We start from the raw sequence: 16267 nt of genomic DNA, 5'->3' as shown, positions 1-16267 counted from the left end.
CGCCTGGCCACCAGGGCACGTCGGGCAAAATCCCTGCAAATGACGGTCCCGGACACGGTGCACTTCCCCTCCGAGGCCCTGAAGCCCGGCGCGGCCCCGGAGGAGACGGTGCCTCCGCCCCACCCCCACGTGCGCGCGGGCGCGGAAGCACCCGGGCCCCCGCGCTCCCCGGGGCCGTCCGCACGGCGGGTGTGCAGGCGCCGCTACAGCCGGGGCCGCACGCGCGTGGGGGCTCGGGCCCGGGGGGGAGGGGGGGGAGGGGTGCTTTCTGAAGCGATGCGATGTTCTAAAACGGACTGGGGTGCGGATGATTGCACCACGTAGTGCGTGTGCCAGAAACCGTTGACGTGTACTTGAAAGACGGAGCTGTAGGACTTGTGAATGAACGTCAGGAAAGCTTCTTTAAAGAAGATGCTATAGACAAACATAAAATTCAGGGGGAAAAACATGAAAAGAAACAAAAAGAAAGGGTGCAGACAAGGTCCTCCACACCTGGCCCGCAGCAGGGCCGCGCTCTCGCACCACGGCTGCCCTCCCGGGAACGGCCGACCGCCGGCCCGGGGACCCGCGGGCAGCGGGAGGGGAGCACCGACCCCGGGGCCGGGGGCCGGCGCCCTGCAGGCCAAGCCCTCTGGCCGCTCAAGGTCACCTGTCTTAATGGCGGGAGCAGAGGAGCAGGGGACAGAAAGGGGAGGAAGGCCCCTCCCCTCCCAGGGCCCCCGCCCCACACCTGCACCCAGCACAGCCCCGCCTCTCTGCGGACCTCCTCAAGAGCACTCCCAGGGGGAAACCAGAGCCTTCCTGGGGGCACCCGTGCCTGGGACCCTCCCCCTCCCCTGTCTGACCCCTGAGGCGAGGGTGCCTCCAGCCACGCGGCAGCGTGAACGGTGAAGGTCCCACGCGCACAGAGCGGCCTCATGACTGCAGACCGACTCGGCAGGGAGGCCTGGTGGCCCGACGCTCTGCGTTTCTATCACGCTCCAGCGAGGAGTGGGGGGAGGGCACGGGGGCCACCGGCCTCGGGTCCCCGGCCCCGGCCAAGCCCCTCCTCCTCCCTCTGGGCGCGCGTGGTCACCAGGCCCCAGGCCCCCTGACCCTGGAGTCAAATGTGAGCGGTTTGGGGGCCTTGTCCCCCCGCTCCCACCCATCTCCCCGCAGCCTCCGTCAGGGCTCAGGCCCCACCCTGGGCACAGCCCTCTGTCTGGAGCTCGCTACCCAGGCCGTGCCCTGTTCTCCACTTCAGTCAGGCTGTGGGGCCCTGCCTGCCACCCCGGCCCGCGTCACCACCTCCTGCCCGTCGGCAACCTGCGTCCCCTCCCTAAGGCCTTCCCCAGGGGCCAAGCCACGCGCCAGGCCGCCCACAGCAAGTGCGCGACAGACACGGGTCAGGCAGATGGCCGGCCGGGCGGGCGGAGAGGCGGACGCATGAGGGAATGAGTGAGTGAAAGGCTTGACTTTCGTTACCTTCTGCGACTTTCCATACACTTAGCAATAAAACCCTAACAAGACGGCGCGTCCCACTGCACAGCTGCTCCGTGAGGGGTTCCCTAAGCACCAAAACACCCCAGGTGTGGGGACACGGGACCGACGCCGCTGGCGTCACCAGTGGAGGGAACCCGCGCCCTCCCGCCCTCACTCAGCAGCTGCCCCAGGAGGGAGGTGAGCGCCAGTCCCGGGACTGGAGGCCGGACAGGGTGGGGGCAGCGCTGCCGCAGGGCCGAGGTCCAGCCGCTGGCACCTTGGCCTCCCGGCCTCGGGTCCCTGACAGCCAGGCCCCCCCGGAGCACCACGGATGAAGGGACCTCTGAGGCGTCACGACCCAGAGGGTGGGGCCGAGGTCACCCGGGGCAGTGGGACGGCCCACGTCCGCCCGTCTCCGCCCGGCACCCCTGCCCGGCCTTACCTCCACTTGGGCATCCTCCCAGGTGTCCAGGCGGACGGACTTGACCTTGCTGACCTGGGGGATGTTCCGGTGAATCCCGGAGCAGCTCAGGCAGATGAACACCCCCAGGGTATACGAGGCCCAGTCGGGATCTGGAAGACAAGGCCCGGTGTTCGGGGGCTGACCCCAAGGGGCTCCCCCCAGGGGACGGAACACTGGACCAGGGCCCACGGGGCGGGAAGCCCACTCCCTTTCTGGCCTCGGTGTCGGTGTCGTCTGTGCGACAGGAGGCCAGCCAGGAGGGCAGGTTCCCAGGCTCTGGGGGCCCTGAGCGGGGTCCCTGCCACCCGCACGGAGAAGCCACCCCACCCCATCGTCCTAGCAGCCCCCAAGACCGGGGGCCCCGAGTGGACAACAGGAACGTGGGCGACGTCGGGGTAACGTGCTGACGAGACCCGGGACCAGCGCCCGTCCTGCAGGCGTGACCAGGACATGCCGGCACGCGCAGTGGGACGTGTCCTGCTGTGGAGGCCCAGACGTGGCCACGTTTCCAGAGGCGTGAGAGTTTCACCCTGGATGGCGCACCGTGGACAGCGAGGGATGAGCCGCTGCTAGGGTGGGGGAGGGTGTGTGGTGCTGAAGCCCGCGTCCCTGACCCGTCCTCCATCTCTGCGTCCACGTGTCACCACGTGTGGGGCTGGGCCGCAGAAAGGAGTCCCCCAGAGAAGGCTCTCTCTGGAGGGGATGGGTCGCCCGTGAAAGGCTTCCCATCTCTCAGGGAAGCGTCTGGATCAGGGTGGTCTAAATTAAGATGCCCGATGGCACCCGCCGAAGGCCACCGGCTTGAGCAGGCTTCCCCGGGAGCCCCTGGGGGGCTGGGCTGCACCCCCCCCACGCCCACGTGAGAGCACCGCACTGGGCGCACCCTGTGGTCACTGCCGCCCGAGGGGCCCGGGGGCCCACGGGCCGGGGGTCGTCGGGCTCAGCGCGTGCCCTGATCCGGGTCGGAAGGACACTCTCTGCCGTGATGAGACAGTGCTGGGAGGCAGCTGTGCCCACGGGGGTAAGGCCCCCCCGCCCTACTGAGGACACAGCCACGCACCTCCCCTCGGGGATCCCCAAGAACCCACCCTGGTGCCAGAGGGTCAGAGCCCTCCTCTGAGACCAAACCCCGGCCACAGGCCACGTGGCGTGCGCTGTGCATGTGAGGGGTGTGCGTGGGGTCTGGAGGGGTGGCAGGCACCTCCTGTCCCTGGGTCAAGGCCCCTCTAGCCCAGGACCCTGGGCCCAGGCCCACTTCCCTGGCTGTCTGGGGAGTGAAGGGGCGTCTTGCAGACACACAGGGGCACAGACAGCCGGCGGGCAAGCTCCAGGAGACAGAGAGCCCAGTTCCGGCGGTCACGGCCCGGCTCACAGCCACCAGTTCCGGGGCCACACGGGGTGTGACGGCTGCAGGAAAGTGGAAGCCAGGGAGGAAGGTCTCTGGCCCAAGACACACAGTCTAGGTGGCACGTGGAACAGAGACGTTTCAGGAAAGAAACCGCTGTGTCATCCCGAGGGCCCCCACCCTGGCTTCTCGGAAGACTCTCGGGGGGGGGGGCCGGGGGCACCGCTGAGCTCCGGCCTCCTAACAAGGGCCGCTGGCCGCTCCCGGGGCGGGGCGCTGCGAGAAGGGACTCCCGCTGCCGCTGGGGTGGCGGGGGAGGAGGAAGTGCCCTGGCCCAGGGGCGCGTAGGCTGGCACTCTGAGGCCACCGGGGGCCCCGCCCCGGCCTCCTCCCTGCAGGGGGCTGGCTGACAGCAGAGACTCCCAACCAGCAAGGGTGGGGACAGCCCGGAGACCCCAGGACTCGGGGCCTCACCCCAGCTCAGGAGGGCTGTGAGCAGAGGGGCCCCTCCGTCCCCCCGACTCCCCACCATCCACACCTGGCCCCCCGGCTGCTGCCCCACGTCCCCCAGCCACGCCTCTGCCTGCTGGGCACACGGGCGCGCATCACGTCAACTTTCTGGGGGGAGCTCCCCCGGCCAGAGGGCAGCCCCCGGGGAGCTGCCCCACCACGCCCGGCCCCCGCTCACGTGTCCCCCGCTCCGAGGCCTCCGTGAGCGCTGGCTGGGCGCCACGCACCCCTCACGACACCCTCTCGCTCCCGGGCGCCTGCCCGTCCCAGCACTCAGCTCCCCGTTCACCGCGGGCTGTCTCGGCCCCTGGAACGTACGGGGCGGGGGGCCTGCAAGCTCCCTCCCGCTGCCCCAGGGTGACAGCTGGGGGGATGCCAGGGACAGGCCACCACCCCCGCTGCCCTGAACGTGACCCGGGGAGGTGCTCTGGCGGCAAGAGCCTGGCAGCGGTCACAAGCCTGGCCTCCGATGTCCTGGGGTCCGTGGGTGTGTGGGGACCCTGGAGGGTGGGCACGAGGGGCTTGGGTGGGGAGAAGGCCGCATCCCCCAGCTCTGAGCCTCCCGGGGAGGGGGCAGAAGGAAACACGGGGGGTCAGGGAGCCCCAGACAGCCTCCGGCCCAAGGGCTCTTAGACAGTAGGCCCCCCACTCGTGACCAACTTTCACTGGCTGGTGCCGCAGGAAACGTGTATTTGCAGGAACCAACGTGCTCGGTCAGCCCTTTGTCCCCAGGACATGCTTCCCCGCGTGTGTCGCTTTCAAGAAGCCACTTGGCTGCTGCAGAGAGGACCCAGGAGAGCACCCACCCGGGGCCCCCCACCCCCACCTCCCAAGTCCAGGAGCAACGCTCTTTTGTGGAAGTGCCACCCCAGCAGGAAATGAGGAAATCTAGACGGAAAGCAGGTCCGAAAGCAAGTGAACAGGGGAGACGGGTACCCAGGGCCCGGGCGGGGTGGCCGCCGCACGTCCCCTGGTGCAGGAACCCAACTGCGATGGGGACAGGGCTCCAGGGTGGGGGGACGGGCTGTGGCTCCCTCCCGGCACCCCCACCTGAGCTACCCACACCGGCTGCTCACCAGGACCCGGGAGGACTCACAGCCAAGCCCTGCGGCCCCGTCACAGCCACCCGCCAAACACCGGGTCCCCCCACCCTGACCCTTCCCGACTGCGCGCCCCAAGGCCGATGACAGCACGGCTCTGGGCACAGAGGTTCCCTGCCCGGCGGCCACCAGAGCCCGGCCACAGCCTCATCTGCTGGCCGGCCCAGCCGCACCGCTCGCCCGCCCTGGCCTGGCCCCAGCGCCTGCCAGCTCAGCAGCGACCACCCCTCCTCCAGGTCATGGCGCCCGGACACGTGCCAGCCTCACCTGCCGCTCGGTGTGGCCGTGGGACCCAAGTGTGGCCGGCAAAGTGTGGGCAGGGGACCCGCATCCCCCAGGCCCAGCCGACGGCCACCGCCACCACCCTGCCACGCGCTGGCCCTGAGTCACCGCCCAGAGAGGAGGGACGGGCACCGCGGAGGGGACTGTTCTGAGGACAAGTCAGGCCCCAGAGACACAGGGCTGTCTGTTCAGCAGCGAGTGTGTCTGCGCGTCCCCTGTGGCGTCCTGAGGCCCGAAGCCCCAGCACCCGGGATCTGCACGGACAGACGTGCGGGGGGCACCGTGGCTTCCAGGGAAGACGCACTGCAGGGAGCGGCAGTGTCCCCGGGCGACGTGGAGAAGGACCGAAGGGAGGTCCCAGGGGACAGTCCTGGCCTCGCCCACCATGCTCTGTCCTTCCAGGAACAGCGGGCGGGGAGCCCGGGGCAGGCTGCACCCCCTCCGGGCCTCACCTTCCTCCTCTGCGTGGTGGGCGGACGGCGGCCACCTGTGAGGGGCGGCGGGTGAAAGGAGCCCCCGGAGAGCCCCCGTGCGCCGCTCGGGGATGCCGCCGGTTCTGCCCTGAGCGTGGACCCCTGCCCGGGAGCCCCCCTCGGCCTCTGTCTACTGACGTGCAGATGCTGAGACTGGCTGAACAAGGACCGCCAGCAGCTCCGGCCCCACCGCGGGGCAGCACTCCGGTGCCCATGCGCCTCCACCCTCACGCAGAGGCTCCAGGATGAGGCTGGCTGCGCCCTGGCCTGGGAGCCGCGGTTACGGAACCGTGCAGCAGGGACTGGGGAACAGTGGCCCACGGGCCTGGTCTCGTAAAGTTCTACAAACCGCGGCACGCCCACCATTCACATTCTGCTCATGGCCGCTTCTGCGGTTCAGGGACAGAGAACGCGGGGCCTGCAAAGCCTAAACTGTCGCTACCTGGCCCTTTAAGAAAGCGTCTGCCAAGCTCTGCTCGAGAGGGAAAAGTGGGTGTGACACAGAGTGGCCCCAGGAAGTGTGTGATTAGAACTGGTGCCTCACGGTCCCTGCGCACACCTTCTGTCTCTGACCACAGATACCGAGGTTCAAGGAGAGGCTACAGACCTGCCCAGTGTCATGCCAATGGCACAAATCTGAGGCTGTCTGGTCCACACCACTGCCTGGTGTGTGTGTGTGACGGTGTGCACACGTGTGTGAGGGTGTGCACACGTGTGCGTGCCCAAAGACGCAACGTGGGCGGCTCCCTTCCAAAGAGGGCTCACAGAGTAAACTTCTGTTTAAAAGGAAGGGATGGGGACCCCAGACAGTGAGATCAGTGTCGGGGGCAGGGCCAACACACAGGCGTCACTTGAAGAGCAGGAAGCTGGTACCTCTGCAAAAACCGCTGGCGATGAGACACTGTCACACTCACTAGAACAGGCAAAATTTACAAGACTGGCACCACCCAGTGCGGACGAGGGCACAGACACTGCCGGCAGGGGTACAAATGGGTTCAACCCACCTTGGAAAACAGTTTGCAGCTGCTCACATAATTAAACATGTCTCTCCTACAACCCCCCAATGCTACTCCTTGGTATCTACCCAAGACAAATGAAACATGTCTATAAAAATCTGCATATCCGACAATATGTAAAACGTACAAAGCCAACAAAGTTGGTAACCGACGGGGGTTTACACCAACAACACAAGGCTGGTTTAGCACCTGAAAACTGATGAGTGTGATTCACCACATTTACAGATGAAAAAAGAAAAGCTATATGAGCATCTTAACAGACACAAAAAAGGCATCTGACACAACGTAACACCTGATCAACCTCTCCAAAAACTAGGGATAGAGGGACGCTTCCCCAGCTGGATAACAGGATATCTGTGAAATATCTACAGCTTACATCACACTTCACCGAGAAAGGCTGAATGCTTCCCCACTAAGATGGGGAACAAGACGGGACTATCTGTTCTATTCACCTCTATTCAGCACTACACTGCGGGCTTCCCTGGTGGTGCAGTGGTTAGGAGTCCACCTGCCGACGCAGGGGACACGGGTTCCAGCCCTGGTCCAGGAAGGTCCCACACGCCACGGAGCAACGAAGCCCGTGCGCCACAACGACTGAGCCTGCGCTCTAGAGCCCACGAGCCACAACTATTGAAGCCTGTGCACCTACAGCCCACGCTCCGCAACAAGGGAAGCCACCAAAATGAGAAGCCCACGCACCACAACGAAGAGTAGCCCCCAGTGGCCGCAACTGGAAAAAGCCCATGTGTAGCAACAAAGACCCAATGCAGAAAGAAAGGAAGGAAGGAAGGAAAGAGATTTTTTTTTTTAAAAGCCACATTTATCAAGATGGTGTGGTATCAGCATAAAAACAAGTAGATTTACTGAACAGAATAGAGGGGGACCTCCCTAGTGGCGCAGTGGTTAAGACTCTGAGCTCCCAACGTGGGGGGCCAGGGTTCCATCCCTGGTCAGGGACTAGATCCTACATGCGTGCCAAAACTAACGAGCCCACCTGCCACAACTAAGGAGCCGGTGAGCCACAAGTAAGGAACCTGCCTGCCTCAACTAAGACCCAGTGCAACTGAAAAAAAAAAAAAAAAGAATGAAGAGAATAGAGGGTCTAGAAATAAGCCACACATGTGTGGACAACCAACTACTGACAAAGGTGTACAGGCAGTTCAGTGGATAAACAGTAATCTTTCAACAAATGGAGCTGAAACAGGCAACATCTGCAAATATTACACTTCAATCCAAACCTCCCACCATATACAAAAGGTAACTCAAAATGCATCAGAGCACTGAACGTAAAACCTAAAACCATAAAGCTTCCAAAAGAAAACAGGAGAAAAATCTTTGTGACCTTGGGTTGGGCAAAGATCTCTTAGTTATAACACTAAAAGCAGAACCTAGTTTTTAAGAAAAAAAAGATATATTGCTTTATCAGAATTTTAAAAAAGTCTGCTCTTTGAAAGGCACTAGTCAAGAGAATGAAAAGGCAAGTCACACGGGGAGAAATTTTACAAATCACGTATCTGATAATCATATATCTGATAATCATATATCTGATAATCATGTATCTGATAATCATGTATCTGATAATCATATATCTGATAATCATGTATCTGATAATCATATATCTGATAAGGGATGTGCCTCTGAAGGACATAAAGAACTATTCAAACTCAATAATAAGTAAACAAACTACCCAATTACAAAAACGGGCAAAAGATTTGAACAGACTGTCAGAAGACAGTAAAGAAGCACCAGGGGCCCCGCCCCGCCGGACGTCCCCAGGGAAGCGGGGCCTGAGTGCGCGGGGCCCGTGCGGGATCTCGGGGTGACAGCGGTTACTTCCTCCACACCCCAAAGGGGTGCGTTTTATCGTCTATAAATCACACCTCAATAAAGGTGAATTTAGGAAAGCTGTTTGTGTGCCTCCAGCCCCGACCCGTCCCAACAGACCGGAGAAGCAGGAGAGTCGGCCCCGGGCCCCAGGGTCCTGCCCTCGAGGCTGGGCCGGCACCTGCTTGCTCTGGAGGGGCGCGTCCTCCCAGAGCGGTGTCCAGCTGGGGCCTGCGGGACACGCGGGCCCGTGCAGAGGCCAGGCCTCGGAGGAGGAGCAGCAGGCCCCGTCCCGGGTGCTCCGCGCACCACGCACCCGCCTCCTCGCACGCGCTGGGCACCGGCCGCCCACGTCACCCGGCTGCTCCCCCGCCCCGGCCACATCCTGTCATTAGCCCCGTTCTACAGAACAAGGCAAAGTCCAGAGAGCATCAGACAGTGCCTGAGGTCACACAGCGGCAGAGCTGCGATCACATGGCCGGCACGTGTCTGTCTCACAGCCCACCCTCCAGCCTGGAACGGGGTTCAGGGCAGGCAGGCGCTAGGATGTGTTCGTTGGCCGACGCCCAAGGGAGCCCCCACCCAGCGCCCAGGCGGCTGAGGAAGCCCGTGCGTCATCTTGGAGGTGCCCGACTCCCCCACCCCTTCCCTCCTGGGTGCCCCCGGGCTGGCGAGGGACAGGCAGGAAGCTGGCTTGAAGCAGGTTTGAAGCAGGAGTCCTGACCCGAAGCCCAGCCTCAGCGCTGCGGTTCGGGGAGCACACGGTCCCTGCCGGAGGGGTCCCCCCACTCTGTCACGCGGCACCCGTGGCAAGGCCACCAGGAGAGGAGAGGCCTGCCTTTGGGTGGGGGAGACACTGGCTGCTCCCCGCCCGCCGGGCACACACAAGTCACCCGTCGACACACCCCCGAGAACTGCTTCAAAACCCTTGAAGGCAGTGGGGGGGACACCCGCCCAGGGCCTGCGCGGGGACTGGCCAGCCCAGCACACAGACCAGCGGCCGCGCTCAGCGCTCACGACCCCGAGGGCCGGCCAGGCGGCGCACCCGAAACACCGCGGCCGCCGGGTCTCGGGCCGGGGAAGGCTTTCCAATCAAGAGCCCCTGTTTTCAGGAAGGACTCAGGCCCGGGGAGGAGAGTGCTGGGGTGACTCTGCGCAACAGGCCAAGGCCTCTGCGGCCGGGGAGAGTGGCTGCCCCGAGGCCCCGGAACACCAAGCAGGCGGCGGAGGCCGGCGGGTGTGTGGCCCGCGGGCAGCTCCAGGAGAGGTGACCGGGCGACCCGTCCCTGCACCGCGTCTGCGCGTCAGCCAGTCTGTAGCTCACCCGACCCCAGCCCCTCCGTCCTCCCGAAGAAAGCCTCTCAGCACCTTCTCGGGCGGGAGGGCTGCCCTGGCCCGTCCAGCGAGGACGCTGGCCCCGTGGCCAAGGACCTCCGGGGTGGGGACGTGTGCGCGTGTGCAGCGGGGGGGTGAGGGGCTGGACAGAGGCTGGCGGGGGCCCCCCAGGGAGGGGCTGGGTGACCTTCAGCTTTCCGAGTGGCCACGCCGTTCCTGTGGGCTTGCCTCCCGGGCCGCCGGGGCATGGCCAGTCCACCCCAACGGCGCAAGCCCCCTGCCGCCCTCAGGGCCAGGACACGGGCACGAGAGCTAAGGCGTCCGTGTGCACGGGAGAGCCCCACACTCCTGAGCTCAGGGATTCCCGGGGCGTGAGGGGGGCCTGCGGAAGGAGAGCTGGCCGGGGTACCCCAGGAACAGGACCCCCTTCGTCCCAGGCACGAGGGCCCCACACCCGGTCCCGTGGCCGCTCTGGCTGCACCCGCTTCCTGCAGGCCCAGGGGCTGCCGACGCCGCCCAGAGCCTGCCCCACTCCTCTCTGCCCGCTTCTGCGCACCCGCGACGCAGGGATGCCCTGCCCAATGGCCTCCAGGGCCTGGGGGCCAAGGGGGGGCCAAGGGCGCGGGCCGGCGTGGGTGGCACGCACAGGGCCCCGCAGTAAGAGGGGCGGGAGAGAGGGGCCAGGCCTGCGTCTCCACGAGCACCCCGCCTCACCCCCTCCGACCTGCGCTGACCGGACCCGGCTCCCCCCCGCCAGGTCTCGCCTCCTTCCCCACCCCCCAGGTCCCCACCCCCGTCTTCCGCCCTCCATCTGCCCCTGCCCTGCCCTGCCTCCTCCCAGGGCACTCCGAGTGACTCAGCGCCCCGGCTCTTCCGGGAGCGGACCGAGGCCAGGTGAGACGCGTCTTGGGGCGGAGCCAGGAGGAGCAGGTGCGTCAAGGCCCAGCAGGGAGAAGGGTGTGCCGCGGCACCTATCGACGGTGGGTCTGGGCGGAGCCCCGTGGCACAGCTCCAGGGACCTCTGCCCCCACAAGGCTGAGACCGGCGGTGAGGAGGGCCGAGGCCTGGTGGAGACAGCCGGGCAGCTGGCTGGGGGCAGAGGCCCAACGGCCGCCAAGGCGGAGGGCGCGCGCCAGCCGAGGGGCTCACAGCCCGGGCCCGCCGCCCGCCAGCTACTCACCTGCTGAGGCCGCCCCGCACGCACGCACAGCACCCCGTTTCCGCTGCCGGCGCCCCCAGCACACAGGCAGCCCCGGCGTCTACGCTCCGTCCCCCGCTGGCATCTGAGCTCCAGGAGGGCGGGCCTTTGGGTTTTGTGCCTGGTGGTCCCCATCACGGAAGACGGAGCCCTGCATACAGCAGGTGCTCAACGAACACTCTCCTCTCTGCCCGGCCCCCGGCTGCCCGGCCGCCCCTCCTCTCCCCTCCCCGCCCGCCCGGCCCTAGTTCCCTCCTCTCTCCGTCTCTCCCCAGCTCCCCAATCACTCCTGCCAGCGCCACGCACGCTGCCGGACGTCAAAGTCCCCGAGGTGCCTTCCAGCCACCTCCCAGCCTCACCGCCCGCTCATGCCCGGCGTTCCACCAGACAGCCCTTCGCAGACCCCTTGGCTTCCAGGGTGCTGACGTCACCCTTCCCGGACCCCTGCCCCTCAGGGGTCCTCCTGCCCGTGGCTCCACTTCCAGGCCGAGGGGGCACACCTCCCGGCCGGGTGCCCTCCCGGCATCTCATCTGGTCTCTTGGCTGTAAAAGCTGCATTTTGAGCTGGACGGGGTGATGGTCACACACCTGGAACGTTCTAAACGCCACTGAGTGGTTCACTTTAATGCTCAATTTTATGTTACGTGAGTTTCACCTCAATTAATAAAAAGGAAAAGAAAAGGAAACAGTTACACACCTTCGGCTGTCTTCTGCCTGGTCTCTACCTCTGCCCTCTTTCCTCCAGAACTGTCCTCCGCGCCAGGCCCACGTCTCCACTCCAGGCCTCTTGTGACCGCTCAAATCAGCCCCTGGTCCCCAGTCCACGTCCCCAGGGCCGGCCCCACCTCGGCAACAGCACCTCACCCTTCCTTCAGGCTCAGCTAAAACCCAGGGCGACCTCGTCCCTCCCAGTCACTCACCCCCACACCGTCTGCTAGCAAATCTGGGTCCTCAAACTTCAAACGGTGCCCAGGGTTGGATCATTTCTCACCGCACGGCTGTGGCCTCTTGGCTGGATGGTTCAGAAGCATCCTAGCAGTCTCCCTGCCTCCACCTCCTTCATCCGCCCGGGACCCTCCTGTGCCCCCGCCCCTCCCCCCGAGGCCCCGCATGTGCCCCAGGTCACCTCTAAGCTAGTGCCCCTGCTCTGGACACACCAGCCTCTTTGCTTCTCCCTCCAACGAGCAAAGCTCACGGGGGCCCGGGGCACCACACTGCTGGGCCTCACCCCCGCTCTGGAGGAGCCATGCCCCCCACGACCCCGGGGCCCGTGGTCACCCGCCTGTCCCCATGTCACGTCCCAGTAACAGCCTCATCCCAGTGACCCCCTCAAACCCCAGCCGCACCCACAGCCACACCCTCACCCCGTCCCTGCAGAAGCCACTCACGCCTCCCCCCAGGGGCCTGTCCTGACCCGCCCACCCTGAACCGTGAGCCCACCGGCCCTGTGTGTCCACTGCCTTGCCGCACAACACCGGCCGCCCCTCACCCACAAAGGCCTGTGCCCAGGGGGCCCCATGCGCAGGGAAAGGCCCGGCCACACAGAGGCACGCAGGTTAGCCCAGGACGGCGCGTCTCGGGGGCATCTGAGGGCACCCAGCCCTGGGCCCCCATCCTGGCGCTCCCCCCAGGGCCACCTCTTCACCCCCTCCCAGCCCACCCCCTTTGTGGTCCCGGTGCCACCGTGTTCACAGGGGTCTCTGCTCCTTTCGTAGGGCGCCTCCGGGCACTGCCGTGGCTCCCACCATCCTGCCCCACCAGCCAGTGACCCCTGAGCTGCCCCGCCCTTCTCCGCTCCCTCCTCTTCACACGGGCCTCCGCCCTCCCTGGTGCTGCCTCCTGTCCCCTCTGCTGGCTCTGCTCCTTCAGGGGGTGCTCCGTGCCCACACCTGTCCTCCATCTCCCCGCCCCTGGGACCCCAACGCCTGGACCAGGCTGCTTGCCACCAAACCCCCCCAACACCCATCAGTAGACGAGGTGACCCTTGCGCAAAGTGAGCCCCTGCTCCTCCCGTTGTCCAGAGCCCCCCCTGCACTCAGCCCCCCGCCTCCTGCTCCCTGAAGTGGCCAGGCCTGGACCCAGGCGTCTGGGCCGCTGTTCCGATAGCCCGAAAGCGCTTCCTGCGGATTCCTGCAGGCCCAGCTCGTTTCCACGGTTCAGGCCCCAGACGGCCCACCATCTTCCCTGACCGCTCCTGACGGGGTAGCCAGCAGTGGCCACCACTGCACTAGCCACCCTCTGCCTGTCCCGTCTCCGCATGCAGTCACGTGCTCATCGCCTGTCCCCCCCACGCGACGGCACAGAGCAGGCACTCCTGTGGGCACAGGATGGAGCAAGGCGGGTGCCCGCACTGGAATCCGGGGTGGGCGGCCGACGGCAGGCTCAGCCCTCACAGGCCTCCGGCTCCACGGGCAGAGCTTCACGAGCCGCCTCTGCAAGGTGGCAGGACGCTGCGGGCCAGGGCCGGGCAGGCGGGACCGGCTCCCTGCTGTCCGCCTCTGGGCCTGCAGTCTGTCCTTGACGACCCGGACAGAGCACCCATCGCAGAGAAGAGTCTGGGAAGATGGTGGGGTAGGAGGCACCGGGTATCTGTCTCCCCACCCGGAAAACAATGGCCCTAGCAGAATTTGACTGATGTAACCAGTTTTGAACTCCAGAGCCTGCTAAAGTCTTACAACTTGCAGGGGACAACTTGGACACGAATGGTAGGTAATTCCGCTCAATTTCAGCTCTGTGCACGGCAGCAGCTACCTGCCCCCACCCCACAGCAGGCCGCTGGGCATGTGTTCTGGCTGCCAAGGTGGGGGTGGGGAAGGACCCTGTCCTTCAAATATCAGGGATCTGTGCTCTGATTGCTGCTTCTGATCAGCAGAAAAATAGGGAGGCAGGCCTTGCCGCGGCCCCTCCCCCTGCAGCTCAAGATTTCCCAAAGACGTAAAGGGTCAGCAACCGCATTCCCCACTTCATTTTTGCTTTTCCCCTTTTGGGAGCCACTCATTAAAGACTAGGACAGGGGCTTCCCTGGTGGCGCAGTGGTTAAGAATCTGCCTGCCAATGCAGGGGACATGGGTTCAAGTCCTGGTCCAGGAAGATCCCACATGCTGCGGAGCAACTAGGCTGTGCACCACAACTGCTGAGCCCGCGTGCTGCAACTACTAAAGCCTGCGCACCTACAGCCCATGCTCTGCAACAAGAGAAGCCACCGCAATGAGAAGCCAGTACACTGCAATGAAGAGTAGCCCCTGCTCGCCACAACTAGAGAAAAGCCAGCACACAGCAATGATGGACCCAATGTAGCCAAAAATAAATAAATAAATAAACAATTTTTTTAAAAAAGAGAAAAAAAGACTAGGACATTCAAAAACAATTGCATATATGAGGAAAACTAGAAAATGACCACACATGACCAGAGAAAGGCTCAGAAAAGACCTGAGACGATATTAAATTCACTCCTCAGGCTGATCCACAACACAAATATAGCCTACAACAGCCAGGGGGGAAAAGCAATTACAAAAAAACAGCAAACCCTGGGCAAGGGGCAGAATCTGATTTCCAGAGTTACCATGTTATTAGATTCAAATGCCCAGTGTTCAACAACAACAAAAATGAGGTACACAGAGAAACAGAACAGTGTGGGCCCATCCAAAGGGAAAAATAATTAAACAGGATCTGTCCCTGAAAAAGACTTAATGGCAAGTATACTAGACACAGATGTTACAACACAGACTTCAATATGCTCAAAGAACAAAAGGAATATGTGGAGAAAGCCAAGCAGTGTATAAACAAAGTAGGAATATCCATAAAGAGATAGAAAACTAAAAAGAAAGAAACAAACAAAAAACCTGGAGCTAAAAGTACAACTGAAATGAAAAATTCACTAGAGGGATTCAGAGGCAGATACGAGCAGGCAGAAGAAAGAATCGGTGAACTTGAAAATATGAGCATAGAAATTATTGAGGCTGCAGAGGAGAAAGAAAAAAGACTGAAGAACGTGTGCAGTGCCTAAGGGGATATCTCACAGGACACCATGAAATGGACCAACATACACATTATGGGAGTCCCAGAAGGGGAGGGGACAGAGAAAGCAACGTGCAGAGAGAATATGTGAAGAAATACTAGCTGAAAACGTCACCAGTTTGGTGAAAGACATGAATATAAACATCCAAGAAGCTCAACAAATGCCAAGTAAGATGAACTCAGAGGCCCACGCTGAGACACATTATAATCAAACTTTCAAAAGACAAAGAATCTTGAAAGCATCGAAAGAGAAGTGACTTGTCACATACCAGGGACTGTCAAATAGATGATAAGCAGAATTCTCATCAGAAATGTTGGAGGCACAAGACAGCTGGCTGATACATTCAAAGTGCTCAAAGCAGAAAAAACGAAAAACCTCTCAACAAGAATCCTATATCCAAGTGCAGCTGTCCTTCAAACGCAAGGGGGGAATTCCCTGGTGGTCCAGTGGTTCAGACTCTGCACTCTCACTGCGGAGGCCCTGGGTTCAATTCCTGGTTGGGGAACTAAGATCCCATGAGGCGCATGGCATGGCCACAGGAGAAAAAAACAAAAAAGTAAGGGGGAATGAAGACATTCCCAGATAAACAAAAGGTGAGGGAGTTTGTGACCACTAGACCCACCTGCAAGAAATGCTCAGGGAGTCCTGCAGGTGAAATGAAGGGACACTGGATAGTACCTCAAAGCCATGTGGAGGAACAAAGACCCCAATAAAGGTAAATGCATAGGCTATTGTAAAAGCTGGTGTTACTGTAACAACGGTTTGTAACTGTACTTTCTGTTATCTGCATGATTTAAGAGACTAATACTTTTAAAGGAAAGACAAGCCAGCATTACTGTCACTCTCGGTTGTGACTCCAAACCTTGTTGTTTACACACTTCAGGAGACAGGACATTTAAAATAATGAATAGTTTATGTTTGGGGGCACACGATGTATAAAGATATCATTCTGTGACATCAACAACTGAAAGAGGTGGGGATGGAGCTATAAAAAGGCAGAGGTTTTGTATGTTATTAAAGTTAAGCTGCTATAAATTCAAATTAGAATGCTACAACTTTAGAATGTTAAATGTAATTCCCACGGTAACCACAAAGAAAATAGCTATACAATATACACAGAAAGAAATCAGGAAAAAATTTAAACCTTTCACTAAAAAAATAAACTAGACATAAAATATGACAGGAATGCAGGAAATAAGGGACAAAAAAATCTACATGGCATATAGAAAAGGACTAGCACAA

General features: G+C 61.9%; 1 protein-coding gene across 6 annotated transcripts in view; it reads right to left on the bottom strand.

The window, feature by feature from the left end:
* Positions 1-16267, bottom strand: part of ADAP1 (ArfGAP with dual PH domains 1) — a 57625-nt gene that overhangs the window by 28956 nt on the left and 12402 nt on the right. For all 6 annotated transcript variants that reach the window (XM_057748338.1, XM_057748339.1, XM_057748337.1 and 3 more), the window contains exon 2: positions 1904-2034. In XM_057748338.1, coding sequence (XP_057604321.1) covers positions 1904-2034 — 131 coding nt within the window. The remainder of the gene's footprint in view (positions 1-1903; positions 2035-16267) is intronic.

The sequence above is a fragment of the Hippopotamus amphibius genome, chromosome 9 (assembly GCF_030028045.1).
Source record: "Hippopotamus amphibius kiboko isolate mHipAmp2 chromosome 9, mHipAmp2.hap2, whole genome shotgun sequence".
In the NCBI taxonomy this organism is placed as follows: domain Eukaryota; kingdom Metazoa; phylum Chordata; class Mammalia; order Artiodactyla; family Hippopotamidae; genus Hippopotamus; species Hippopotamus amphibius.
The sequence above is the reverse complement of the archived record's forward strand: the minus strand, read 5'-3'. Positions and strand labels throughout refer to the sequence as shown.